Source organism: Sus scrofa, chromosome 16, assembly GCF_000003025.6.
Source record: "Sus scrofa isolate TJ Tabasco breed Duroc chromosome 16, Sscrofa11.1, whole genome shotgun sequence".
In the NCBI taxonomy this organism is placed as follows: Eukaryota; Metazoa; Chordata; class Mammalia; order Artiodactyla; family Suidae; genus Sus; species Sus scrofa.
In genome coordinates, this window is record NC_010458.4 from 29,438,830 (window position 1) to 29,453,449 (window position 14,620).

The 14,620-nt window shown below is 38.6% G+C and overlaps 1 protein-coding gene across 2 annotated transcripts in view; it reads right to left on the bottom strand.

The window, feature by feature from the left end:
• The window catches only part of HCN1 (hyperpolarization activated cyclic nucleotide gated potassium channel 1), a 369,562-nt gene continuing 355,406 nt past the window's right edge, over positions 465-14,620 (bottom strand). For both annotated transcript variants that reach the window (XM_021077110.1, XM_021077111.1), the window contains exons 7-8: positions 10,405-10,569; positions 465-4,032 (exon numbers count right to left, since the gene is read on the bottom strand). In XM_021077110.1, the coding sequence (XP_020932769.1) occupies positions 3,143-4,032; positions 10,405-10,569 (1,055 nt within the window). In that variant the 3' untranslated portion in view covers positions 465-3,142. The remainder of the gene's footprint in view (positions 4,033-10,404; positions 10,570-14,620) is intronic.

A 14,620-nucleotide genomic window follows, 5' to 3' on the forward strand; every position in this document is an offset into this window, starting at 1 on the left:
TATTTAGGTCCTTTTCTTTCTACAGTTATAGAATACCTATAATTGGGAGTTCCCATCGTGGCACAGTGGTTAACGAATCCGACTAGGAACCATGAGGTTGCGGGTTCGGTCCCTGCCCTTGCTCAGTGGGTTAACGATCCGGCATTGCCGTGAGCTGTGGTGTAGGTTGCAGACGTGGCTCGGATCCCGCGTTGCTGTGGCTCTGGCGTAGGCCGGCGACTACAGCTCCGATTAGACCCCTAGCCTGGGAACTTCCATATGCCGTGGGAGTGGCCCAAAGAAATAGCAAAAAGACAAAAAAAAAAAAAAAGAATACCTATAATTGATTTTATAATGATTACCAAGTACAAGCCCTCTTGGAAATCTTATGATGTAAAGATAGAAAGAGGCAAATATGTATTCTTTAATAAAAAAAGTTTGATTAAAGTATATTGATAAAATAAAATATTCATGGTTTTAGTTTATTTTGTTGAATTTATTAATAATCTTTATATATATTTATATATGTATGGCTTTGAGCAAAGACAAAAGAAATACTCTAATTCGTCCCTGATCATACAGTTGTTATAAGAATCAGCTAGTCTACTATTTTCCCAGCAGCAGAAAGACCAGTCTTTTCAATAATACATTTCTTTCTGTACAGTTTAAAACTCCATACTTGTGGGCTTAACTATGTACAGAGAAAAAGAGGTCACTTTTCAACTAGCAATGAACTTTTATATTACAGGAATGTGAGTCATTTTTTTCTTAACCTAAGTATATATACTCATACATAATATGTATATAATTTACCCTGTACCACTTTATTAGTTTAACATATAAATTTTAGGGTTTCTTTTGTCCATTCTATTACAAAGTGAATAAAAATTTTATGGTTGCACTGAAAGACCATGCAATTCAATTTTGCCTATGTTTCCCAATAGTGCTCAAAATAAAAAAACAAAAATTTATATATATATATAAAAATATTTCACTACCAAACCCATTAGTCCTATCAAATGTAAACTTTTAATAATTTAAAGGACCAATACATGATCTTAATAAATTGAAGTTAATTCTCAGTATTTTAATAAAATAAAGGAATTTTGTACTGATATGTAAATGGTCTTGCAGCTTCCCCATAGGTTCTAGGTAGACTGAACAATCCCTTTCTTACACCATTCCTGATGCACCATCATACGTCACCAGCATGTTAATTATAATACCACATTGATTAGCACTGTTGATTCCGTCCAAACAAGCTGGGATCTGTTAGAAATTAAACATCACAACTCATTTTGGTACTATAGGTATTATACTCAAGAAAGGCATAACAGGCAGCATGGATCCATTTTAGAGTTTTTGCTTTTGTTTTTGTTTTCTGTCCTCAAGTCTCTCTGGAGGCCCTGACCCATTTAATGTATGATCTTTATTAAGTTCTTCTTAAATGCATCTCCAGTGTTAGAGATACAAAAGACCTCCACTTTAGGTCATTCTCTTAACTTGGGTTATTTACAGAAGTTGGTTATTAGGTATCTTCCAGTTGTGTTCCAGTCATCCACCACATTTGTGGGATGTGTTAGGCACAAATGATTTCTAAGGGACTTCTTTGAGAAGAAGCAGATGCTCACTGATCATGGGAAAGGTCAAGGAAACAGACAAATAAACAAACAATGCTCATAGACATTCAGCCTGACCCCTGCTTGCTATCACCAGGTCTGTACTTTTTTCAGCACTTTAAAATAAACTTTCTATCTAAGGGCTTTGTTAGTCACCACATGCCTTAAGATTTACTAACCATTTAGTTACAATACACATAGAGCAAAGTTTGCGTTCCCAAGCAGACATGATGCTATGGTGTATTTATTTTTTTTTAATTAACACCACAGTAAACTACCAACTACAGTGAAGACACAGAACACACTGGCAACTCCAAATCAAGTTGTGGTTTACAAATCATTATTCAAATAATAATAATAATAATAATAATAAATGAAAGTGAAAACCTCACTTCTAGACTTAAGTCAGAGCTCCAAGTCAGCCTTATAGGAATTTTAAGATAGGCAATTAATGAGTGGTTATACTTTTCTAGAAATGAGAAATACTGTAAGCCTTTCCCTACAATGATTGCTTTGAACCTATTTGTTTTTCCCAAAAGCATGCAGGGACTATTTTCAGATGCTTGATTATGGCAAGAAGGAAGAAAAGTAATGATTTTTGGTGCAATACAAGCAACTTGTAGAATCGAGCATACAATTTTGCATAAAACATTGCAGGTTAAAATAATATTGTAGGTTTCAAGCCATTGCATTACAGTTGAATATTTGTCACAATTAGGTTTTGTAAAATTTAAAACTCTAAGTTTTGAAGTGAAGCAATAAAACTAAATTCTTAAATGATGACTTTTACCTTCATACAGCACAGAATAGCTATTTTTATTTGGGTTGAAAAAGTTATTTACAACTAACATTGATTGAGTCTTGGTAAAAGTCCAATAACACATGAAGAGAAATATCCCCTCAGCTTTCTGAAAGATGGATGAACATGTTTGAGGTTCCAGATAGTCACAACAATGGCAATGCTAGTTTCCTACCATGGCCAAGCATACAGTGTGTTCTTTAACCTAATTCAAAATTGAAAGCACCAAAATACAATTTAGAGCTATAAAATGGGATTTGCTATTTAATCCTCCCTAATCAATGATTAACAATTTAGATGCAGAGAAACAGCTAATGAGAGAAATTTTGATTGGTGCTCTTCAGTAGCTCACTTGAGTTGCCTTTTTAAAATCAGAGTTTTGTTTCCATTGAATCCAAGAACTCTTCATAAAATAGAGAAATACATATATCAAAGGAATTAAGTAAAAGTAGGTTAAAAATAAATAATCTTACAACAACATTTTAAATCCTTTAATGATTTAAAGAAAGGAAGACATAGAACACTGAATGCTAAACAAGTCTTTTGAACTTCTCTTGAGATCTTTAGATATAGATTTAATAGCATATATATATATATATTTTACATTTTGCATGTAGGCCAAAGCTGTCTAAAATATCTCTTCATAGTTGGCTATAGGGATCTATCAGGAGATAGAATAAAATAAGATCTGAGAATACTCTCAGTTTATTAGAGTATTTCTTTCTGCTTTGACAATCAGCAGGGATCATAAATTTGAAGCAAATCGTGGCTTTTCTGCCTCTGGGTCTGTACTTAAGACTGAGGAAGGCTCTCTCTGATGAGCAGCTGCTGGTGGAGGGGGTGCCGGGGGGACTCCTCGGTTGGGGGGAATGGCTCCCGACGACATCTGTCGGAACAGGGTGACTCGTTGGGGGACAGTGCCCCTGCCCCCTGCCTGCAGGCCCGAGCCATGGACAGTGGTCACAGGTTGAGGGATGGAGGCCAGGGACTCACCCACAGTGGGATGTGGTCTGGAAATCAGGGTGGAGACCTCATGGGGCAGCGAGGGCTGCGAGGCTGAAAGGGGCCTGACTTCTCGGGTCAGGCTGGTGTTGTGAAGCGCCTGAGTGCTCTTGTGCACTTCATTTTTCGGTGTGGAGCTGCCAGGTGTCTGTGGCTGCTGGAGCTGCTGCTGGGTCTGCGGTGGCTGGGACTGCTGTACCTGTTGCTGCTGCTGCTGCTGCTGCTGGATGAGTGACAGCTGGGAAGCGGTGGGGGAGGCATAGTGGAAAGTTCGAGTGGCTAGCGGGCTCTGTACAGGAGGGCTGCAGACCGCAGTGGTGTAGGAGCAGGGGGAGAGAATGGCTGACGGTTGAGGGGTCTGTGTGCTGGGACTGGGGGAATGCAGGTTGCTATGAGACAGACTGGTAGCTGTGTACACTGGCGGAGATTGTGTCCTCATGCGAGAAGTTGGAGTAGTAGTTGAAGAGGTGGAATTCAGGGCTGTCATTTGAGGATAACTGATGGGAGCGATTGCCTGCACCATCTCCCTGTCGTGTTTCACAATCTGCTTCAGGATCTCATTCTCCTGATTGTTGAAAACACCAGTGTTCAGATCCTTCTGGAACTTTTGTAAAAGAATTGAATTTTTCTTTCCTGTCAGTGAAAGAAAGATAGGCACTTAGAAAGTCTACAGGACAACAGAAAGACTGATGGCAACGCCAAATGACAGTGGTTCCTGCAAACAAAACTATGGCAGCGTTTCATAAGAGACTTAAGAGCCAAGTAGTCACCTTCATCTTTTTATTTTTCATTGAAATATAGTTGATTTACAATTTTGTGCTATTTTCAGGTGTGGAGCAAAGTGATTCAGTTTTATATATACATTCGGTTATATATATATATATTCTTTTTTACATTCTCTTTTATTATAGGTTATCACAAGGTATTGAATATAGTTCAATACCTGTGCTATATAGTAGGTCCTTGTTGGTTATCTATTTTATATATAGTAGTGTGTATTTTAATCCCAAACTCCTAATTTATCCCCGTCTTTCCCTTTTGGTAACCATAAATTTGTTTCCTATGTCTATGAGTCTATTTCTGCTTTCTAAATAAGTTCACTTGTATAATTTTGTCTTTCTCTGTCTGGCTTACTTTACTTAGTACGATCATTTTTAGGGCCATCCATGTTGCTGCAAATGGCAATATTTCATTCATTTTTACCGCCGAGTGATATTCCATTGTGTACATACACTACATCTTCTTTATCGATTCATCTGTTGATGGACACTTAGGTTCCTTCCATGTCTTGGCTATTGTAAATAGTTTTACTTTGAACACTGGGGTGCATGTTATCTTTTCAAATTGAAGAATAAAAAGCATATGGTCATCTCAATAAATGCAGAAAAAGCTTTTGATAAAAAACAACATTCATCTATGACAAAAACTCTCCAGAAAGTGGACATAGAGGGATGCTCACAACATAATAAAGCCCACATATGACAACCCCACAGGTAACATCATACTCAATGGTGAAAAGTCAAAAGCATTTCCTCTAAGATCAGGAACAAGATAAGAATGCCCCTTCTCATCACTTATTCAACACAGTTTTGAAAGTATTAGCCACAGCAATCAGAGAAGAAAAAGAAATAAAAGGAATCCAAATTGAAAAAGAAGTAAAACTATCACTATTTTCAGATCACATGATACTATACATAAAAACCCTAAAGACATTATGAAAAACCTACTAGAGCTCATGAATGAATTTGGTAAAGTTGCAGGATACAAAGTTAACACACAGAAATCTCTTGCATTTCTATACACTAACAACAAAAGATTAGAAAGAGAAATTAAGGAAACAATCCCATTTACCATAACATCAAAAAAAAAAAAAAACCCAAAAACCTAGGGATAAATCTACCTAAGGAGGCAAAAGACCTGTGTTCCAAAAACTATTAAGATGATGAAAGAAATTGAAAATAATACAAACAGATGGAAAGAAACACCATGTCCTTGGATTGGAAGAATCAATATTGTGAAAATGACTATATTACCCAAAAGAGTCTACAGATTTAATGTGATTTCTATCAAGTTACCAATGACATTTTTCACAGAACTAGAACAAATAATTTTAAAATGTGTATGGAAACACAAAAGATCCCAAATAGCCAAAGTAATCTAAAGAAAGAAAAATGAAGCTGGAGGAATCAGGCTCTCTGACATCAGACTACACTACAAAGACTCAGCCATCAAAAAAGTATGGTACTGGCACAAAAACAGAAATATAGATCAACTGAACATTATAGAAAGCCCAGAAATAAATTCATACACCTACGGTCAATTAATTTATGAGGCAAGAATATCCAATAAGTCTCTTCAATAAATGATGCTAGGAAAACTGGACAGCTACATGTAAAAGAATGAAATTAGGACACTCTCTAACACCATACACAAAAATAAATTCAAAATGGATTAAAGACCCAAATGGAAGACCAGATGCTTTAAAACTCCTAGAGGAAAACATAGGCAGAACACTCTGACATACATCACAGTAATATCTTTTTGGATCCTCCTCTACACTAATGGAAATAAAAACAAAATAAAATAAAATAAAACAAAATAAAATAAAAGCAAAAATTAAACTTAAGTCTATGAACAATAAATGTTGGAGAGGTGTGGAGAAAAAGGAACCCTCCTACACTGTTGGTGGGAATGTAAATTGGTACTATGGATAACAGAATGGAGGTTCCTTATAAGACTGAAAATACAGCTGCCATATGATCCTTCAGTCCCACTCCTGGGCATACATCTGGAGAAAACCATAATTAGAAAAGATACAAGTACTCACCTTTAGACACCAAATAGCAACGTGGCTCCTGCCTCTTATGTTTCCTGCATCTTTCTGATAAATCTTACCTTCTACACAAATCAAGCTGAAAAGTCTGTAATATGGCAAAAGCTATCTTACAGAAGAAATGGAGATATTTGCATGAGGGCTACCTTAGGAGAGAAAAGGGCATTTGGATCAGGATAGGCCTGAAATCAAGATTTCTCAAGAAAGGACAATGGAACTCTTTCTGTGACAGGAAATCTACCCAAAGCTTTAGGTAGAGTTATTTTATTTAATCCACAACTTTTTGAAGTAGATGTGCTCATTATCTCATTTCACCCAAAGGAGATTGGAACATAAGAAGGTTAAGAGTAATGTCCAAGAAAGCATGGTTAATAAGTGACAGAGCTGGGAAAGGAAATCAGTAGATGTGATCATAGATTTACCACAGACTATGAACCAGCCATATCTGTATCATGAGAGTGTTGGCTGGAAATGAAGTCTTCTGGGCTTTGCTCACTCTCTGAACCAGATGCTGCCTTTTACTATGATCCCCAGGTAATTCTTATATGCAGGTTTGAGAAGCAAAGGCCTTTACTTTTGACCAGTGCCCCCCCCCCCCCCACCAGTGATTCTCTAACTTACCTGCATATTTTTCTTATTTCTGGAGCCTTAAAAGTTACTGATTTCCATCTGAACCCTAAGAACTAAATGGGAATAATCAGACATGGGTCCATATTTCAGTATTTTAAAAGCAAATTCCCCCCGGGGAATTCTTGATTTACAATGTTGTGAGTGTCTGTTCTTTCTTTCTTTCCTTTTTCCTTTTTTTTTTGAGCTCAAAGTAGGATCCTCAGTTCCCAAACCAGGGACTGAACCGTGAAAGTGCCTAATCCTAACCACTAGGCCACCGGGGAACTCTCTCCAGGGGATTCTTATGTGCAGCCAGACTGAGAACTATTTCATAACCTTTCCTCTTCTGAAAGACTGTTGTCAGGATCAAGGAGCATAACATATGGCAAGCTCTCTGATCCCTCTAGAACCTCAATAAGCATTACCCCTCCTTTCTGCCATTGTGTTTGGGGTGGTTTGCAACAAGAAGACATTCTCTGGCAAAACAACAATTAGAATCAACTGTAGGTTGGGAGTTCTTGCAGTAGCTCAGCTGAAACAAATCTGACTAGTATCCATGAGGATGGAGGTTTGATCCCTGGCCTTACTCAGTGGGTTAAGGATCCAGCATTGCTGTGAGCTGAGGTGTAGATTGTGAGATCTCCTGTTGCTGTGGCTGTGATGCAGACCAGGGGCTACAGCTCTGATTCGACTCCCAGCCTAGGAATCTCCATATGCCATGGGTGTGGCACTAAACACACAGACACACAGACACACACAGACACACAGACACACACTCACAAAGAATAAATTGCAGGTGGATGAGAGAGTGGAAATTCAATGACTTTTAATGATATCATCAATAAAATAATACCCAAGGAAATATGATAACTGGAAAGTAAATCTTTTTGCCATATAATTAAATAAAGTATCACATGTAAAGTAAAAGGAAGAGGAGTTCCCTGGTAGTTCAGTGGGCTGAGGATCTAGCATTGTCACTGCTGTGGTGCCAGTTTAATCTCTGGCCCAGGACTTATAGGCACAGCCAAAAATAAATAAATAAATAAAGCAAGGAATGTTTTTGAATGGAAATGTATGCTATAATTTACTTGGCTGCTGGGAAAGGCCATCATTTTAAATGACTACCAAAATGAATAGTTACCTCTCTCCTTAAAGAATTTTCCTGATTTTCCAAAGAACAAAGACTTATATTAGGAGAAAATATAGTGCTTACTTAGCATATTTTCTTAACTAACTGTAGTATACAAAATCATAAACAATGGCCACAAAACTGAGAAGGATATTTCTTTGTGATATGTGAGCAGTCAACATTTCATAATCTCAGTATCTGGGACCTTGTAGAAAAATACTATAACTTTTGTTTTGTTTTGTTTTTTATTGCCACACCTGAGGCATATGGAAGTTCCCAGGCCACGGGTTGAATTGGAGCTGCAGCTGCTGGCCTACACCACAGTCATAGCAACACCAGATCCAAGCTGCAGCTCAAGGCAATGCCAGATATTTAACCCACTGAGCAAGGCCAGGGATCAAACCCACATCCTCATGGATACTAGTCAGATTCTTAACCCAGCGAGAGCCACAATGGGAACTTCCTTAGGAGAACTTTTTTTTTTTTTTTTTGGTCTTTTTGTCTTTCCTAGGGCCGCGCACGGCATATGGTGATTCCCAGGCTAGGAGTCTAATCAGAGCCGTAGCCACCGGCCTACGCCAGAGCCACAGCAATGCGGGATCCAAGCGGTGACTGCGACCTACACCACAGCTCATGGCAACGCCGGATCCTTAACCCACTGAGCAAGGCCAGGGGTTGAACCCTCAACCTCATGGTTCCTAGTTGGATTCATTAACCACTGTGCCACGACAGGAACTCCCCTTACTAGAATTTTTAATGCTAGAATCTTGTGAGGATTAAAAATGCAAATGCTGGTGGTGCTCACTAGCAATTTTATTGGCTACATTATTGACTCCAAACCATTTCATGCAAACTTTCTTATGAAAAATTTACTGCAGTAAGTTAGATGATAGTGATGCTCAATCAGATGAACAGAAATCCTCTTTTGAAATATCCTGATTTTGATGCTTTTGCTCAAGATGTCTAGCTGACTTAGGGAAAAACTCATATGCTCAGAAATGAGCCACTGGATCTACCATGAACACTCACATACCATGGAGAGGGAAGTTATCTTCAAATTAAGTAAAGATGTTTTCAGGTGTACTCACTTCTTTTCTAACCACTGTCTCCTGGACACTCCATCCTGTTACATCTCTAAGTTATCAGTATGACTTCTAGTATGTGTCTTATGTCTAATGGTAATGTCCAATACTACCTTTACCTCTCCTAACCTTATTTAAGATCCTTATGCAGTCTGCTATCCTACCACTATAGAAAAAAAGAAAGCTGTAAAGTACAGAAGAGAAGCTGATATAATCATACATCAATCAAAAGTCCTTACCTTTAATAAGAATGAAGCCGTTGAAGTACCTCTTTGTTTATTTTCCAGTGATTTCCCAACCCCATCTTTTGAGTTCATTGATTCCTTCATCCCTCCCTAACTCTCTTCAACAATATTCATTGTGTACTAGGTACTGTGAATGTAATAGTGAATTAGACATGATCTTTACATTCATAAAGCTTAGCGTTTAAAGAGCAATTTAAATAATTAAAGCAGTGCTGCGATGGAGGAACTTCCCAGGGATTTGGGGGAACATGTCTGGGGTACTCAGCCTATTAAGGGGGCAGAAGGTCATAGAAGGTTTCTACAGGGAAGTGTTGTCTAAACTGAGATGTGAAGGGCAGTCGAGTTCAGCAGGGAAAGGGGGCAGTGGAGGGCAGGGTAGGGGAGAAGGATCTGGGTGTGGAAAATGAATACATACCATCCTCTGACATAAGAATGTTCCAGCATATCTTGGGAAGTTAACAGCAAGAACAATATGATCTAACTTTACTATGGCGATTATTCAAATCTTAAACTAGTATAACTAATAAAGTTTAACTTGTATATTTTTATTGGAGAGCAGAGAAGGTTTTAAAATAAGTTGATGTTGGCGAAGTAAAGCATCTAAGTGGGCACTTCTATGAAGGCTTTTTCTGCTTGAGTCTGTATTACAAACATTCCAAAAAGTTCGTATTGAGACAATTAAAATGCACAAGTTTTCAATTCTTAACATAAAAATATATGTTGAGTTGATCCTTAAGAATTAAAAAAAAAACCTTATGATAAAATTTAGTTTGTAATGTAGACTCATATTATTGTATTTTTAGTTCTATTTTAATGCTATCTAGAATTCTTATCTTCTTTTTTACCTTAAGATTCAAATTGTTTTGGTATCACTGGGGAAATCGGATTGCGTGGCTAGTAAAAATAGAGATGAATAAACAAACCTAGAATACTTAGAAGAGAAAGTTAGATAAAGCCTCAGATCTTTCTAGAGGGGAGAGCTCATTGCTATTTCTAAGCTAACTAATAAGCGATCTATAAACTAGCATTTAGGGCTTATGATTGCATATATATAACAGTCTGCCAGATTAAAACTGAATTGTGCGCAAAGAAAACTAAGCAGAGTACCTATCCGATCTAGTCGGTCAATGGCAACTGTCTCAAAGGCTCTTCTCATCATTGGATATTCCTCCAGGACCTCATTGAAATTGTCCACAGAAAGTGAATAAAGACGACAATATGTATCAGCTCGAACACTAGCAGTGCGCCGTCCCTTGGTCAGCAGGCAAATCTCTATAAAAACAAGAAAGAAAGATTTGTTTGGTAATTTTTTTTAAAAGGCCATTAAAGCCTACCACAATTAAAAAGTCTCTTAACATGAGAAACCAATGATAAGCAATATTTCCATCTTCTGTTAACTAAAAGTATCCAATTGTTAATACTCAATCTTAGAAGTCTTTTTTTTAGAACAATTAAGGATTTTGGTTCAAAGAGAAGGCTGAAATAAATTTATCTTCCTCTAGCTCCATTCCAATATTCCTGAAGTAACAACAACAACCAAAGAAAATGCAGAAAAAAGAATAATAAATCCAAAATGTAGTTGAAACAGGAAAAAACAACACTCAGACAGAAGTTTTATGAATTTTGGAAGGCAGAGAGCAGATGGTTTTATATAGACAGAAACCAAAGTGAGCCCCCAAATCACTGGCTTAGAAGGTTCTATGATCAAGCAAAACTGGATTATAGGTTCAGATATATGCATTATAGGCATGCTTTACGTAGTCCACATATTCCCAATAAGATCAGTATAAAAATTATATTCCACATGCACAGAGGGCTTTTTATTTAAGTAATTTCCAAAGAAAATCCTTTATTGAAATTTTGAGTCCAATATATGGTAAGCAAACATTTGCAAATTTGGATTTTCTTATTAGCTAGCCAAATAAATGATAAAAGCAATGACTTTATATTTCATTTCCCAAAATTTATTCATGAAAATCCCGTAGACTTTACTTGTTTTTTTTTTTTTTTTTTGCTTTTTAGGGCCATACCTGTGGCATATGGAAGTTCGCAGGCTAGGGGTTGAATCAGAGCTGTAGCTGCTGGTCTATACCACACCCAAAGCAACACCAGTTTCAAGCTGCATCTGTGACCTACACCACAGCTCGCGGCAACGCTGGATCCTTAAGCCACTGAGAGACGCCAGGGATCAAACAAACCCACGTCCTCATGAATGCTAGTCAGGTTCTTTTCTGCTGAGCCACAAGGGGAACTCCCATAATACCTACTTTTGTAGTACTTATATGTTGGTGATAAAAAGGAAAAGTTCTTTTTAATTAAGAATTCATTTAAATGCAATCTGGTAACAGTAATACAGAAAGCAGGTATGCTGGGAGTACTAAAGAAGTGCATCTGAACTAATCTTGCAATTGAGAGGATTTTAGGAAATGCTCCCTAAGCCACCAATTATGTTGCTATTGTTCATGCTGGCAAACATGTTTCAAATTTAATAAATGATATTGTGGTGGACCCAAGATGGAAGAGAAGGAAGACCCTGAGCTCACCTCCTCCCTTAGGCACACCCAAATCACTGCTATTTATCGATCAACTATTGATAAGAATGCATGAAGACTAGCAGAAAAGATCTTCTACAACTAAAGATATCATGAAGGAACCATAATGAGACAGGAAGGAGAGGTAGATGTACTGTATAGTCAAGACCCACATCCCTGGGTAGGTGACCCACAAACAAGAGGATAATCACAATTGCAGAGATTCCCCTTAAAGAGAGAGGGGTCTCAGCCCCACACGGGGCTCCCTGGCTTGGGGGTCCTGCACAGGAAGATGATCCCCAGAAAATCTGGCTTTAAGGCCAGTGGGGCTACATTCTGGAGAGCTAGAGGGTTGTAGGAGAGACTCTGCTCCTTAAAGGCACCTGTGAAACCTCACACCCTCCAACCAGCAGCACGGAAGCAGTCATTTGAAGGAGCCTGGGTCAGACTTACTTGCTGATTTTTAGAGCCTCCTAGATTGGCAGGAGGCAACTGGGACATACCCTGAGAACAAAGGTGCTGGTGGTAGCCAGTTTTAGGAGCTCATTATACCAGGAGAACACAGGTGCTGACAAGCACTGTTCTGGAGTCCTCCCTCTGCTCTCAATACCAGAACCCAGCCCCACCTACCAATGGGCTACCACCAGCCCCAGGACCCTCTAGGCCATGCATCCAGCCATGCTGGGACCCAACCTCTCCCACCAGCAGCCAGCAGCCTACATACTAGAAGGAATAAAAAGTATATTTTATGGGAGCTCCCTTTCTGGTGCAGCAGAAATAAACCCAGCTAGTATCCATGAGGATGCAGGTTCGATCCCTGGCCTTGCTTAGTGGGTTAAGGATCTGGCATTGCCATGAGCTGTGGTGTAGGTCGAAGATGCCAACGAAGATCATGCGTTGCTATAAGCTGTGGTGTAGGCCAGAAGCTGTAGCTTTGATTCGATCCCTAGCCTGGGAACTTCCATATGGCCCTGGTGTGGCCCTAAAAAGCATAAAAAAAAAAAAGAAGTACATTTTATGAGACAGAGGACTGGATCAACAAACTGGAAGACAGAGTAGTAAAAAAATCATTGGAGAATGAAAACCAGTGGTGTGGCAGAGTTTGTAGATTTGAAGTTTCTCTTTAGGGTGAACAGGTGGCAAGTTTATCCTCATAATTCCGTAAATGACAGAATGAGGAGGGCTGTACTCCAAGGTTACCAACACCTTACCTATTCTTTTGTTTGTTTGCTTGTTTGTTTTTTGTTTTGTCTTTTTAGGGCTGCACCCGCAGCATATGGAGGTTCCCAGGCTAGGGGTCAAATTGGAGCTGTTGCTGCCTGCCTAGGCCAGAGACAAAGCAACACTAGATCTGAGCCGCGTCTGCGATCTCCACCACAGCTCACGGCAACGCTGGATCCTTAACCCACTGAGTGAGGCCATGGATCAAATCTTCATCTGCATGGATTCCAGTTGGATTCATTACCACTGAGCTACGAAGGGAACTCCTCACCTTACCTATTCTAATTCTTTTCCTAATTCAATTGCTTTAGGGAAGAACCACTGGCTTTTTTCTCCCCTCAGGAAAATAAATGTCTTGTTACAGGCTGTTCTGCAATGTGGAGAGAGGTGTGGAGAGTCCCTTGTACCACATACAGACCTTCTATAAGTCACTGTTTTCCCCCTCACTTTTCAGTTGGCCGTTATCACACCATGTCTTAGCCAACAGCTTTTCTAGAGTTCCATCAGGAGATCTCTCTCCTTGGCCACAGCCCTCAGTTTATATATTCTAGGCCCCCTCTACTTTCCCTTCAGGTTTCATCTGTAAACACCAGGATAATTTAAAAAAAAAAAATTTTTTTTTTGTCTTAAACAGCAGAAGTGTATTTTCTCACAGTTCTGGAGGCTGGAGGTCCAAAATCTGGGAGACAGTATGGTTGGGTACTGGTGAGAGGTCTCTTCCTGGCTTGTAGATGCCATATTCTCATGTGACAGGGAGGGACAGAGAGAGCTCTCATCTCTTCCTTTAAGAATCTGGTCCCTAATCCCATCAGGAAGACCCTGCTCTCATCACCTCATCTAACTCTAAATAAAATACCATCAAATTGGGGGTTAGGAATTCAACTTATTAAATTTGGGAGGTGGGGAGGAGACACGGACATTCGGTCCATAACACCATTCCTCTCTTCCTGAAATACAGTTTCTCCAGCTCTTAAAAAACAAAAACAAAAACAAAAAACCCAGCTTTATTGAAGTATAAATGATATACCAAAGGAATACACATATGTATGTACACAATTTGATGAGTTTGGACATCTACATGTACCTCTGAAACCATCACTGTATCCCTGACCTACAAAAAATTTCTTAATTGCATGTTACAGAATACCTGAATAACACTGGCTTACCAAAAATAATTTATATTACAAAGCAAAAATCTGGGAGTAGGCAAGGCTAGGGGTGATTTAGCATCTCAGTGATGCTGAGACACTGTGTTAGCATGACTTTCTTTCTTGGCCAACCTCTCATAATCACAAATTGACACAGAAGAAACTACAAGCATTTATATCCTCATACAATAGCATCCAAAGAGAGGGAACGACTTGCCTTCTACATTTCTTTTTCTTTATTGTGAAGGCAAAACATAATATTCCCTTACTACTTTTAATTTGGTCTCTGTAAAAGGAGGAGGTAAAGACATGTATTGAAGGTTATCTTAAGTAAGAAATGGATTTTTATTTACTTTTATGTATGCTTAAAAATTATCTGAACACTTTTCATAAGAAGCAGATATTTCCTTGTTTTATATTTTA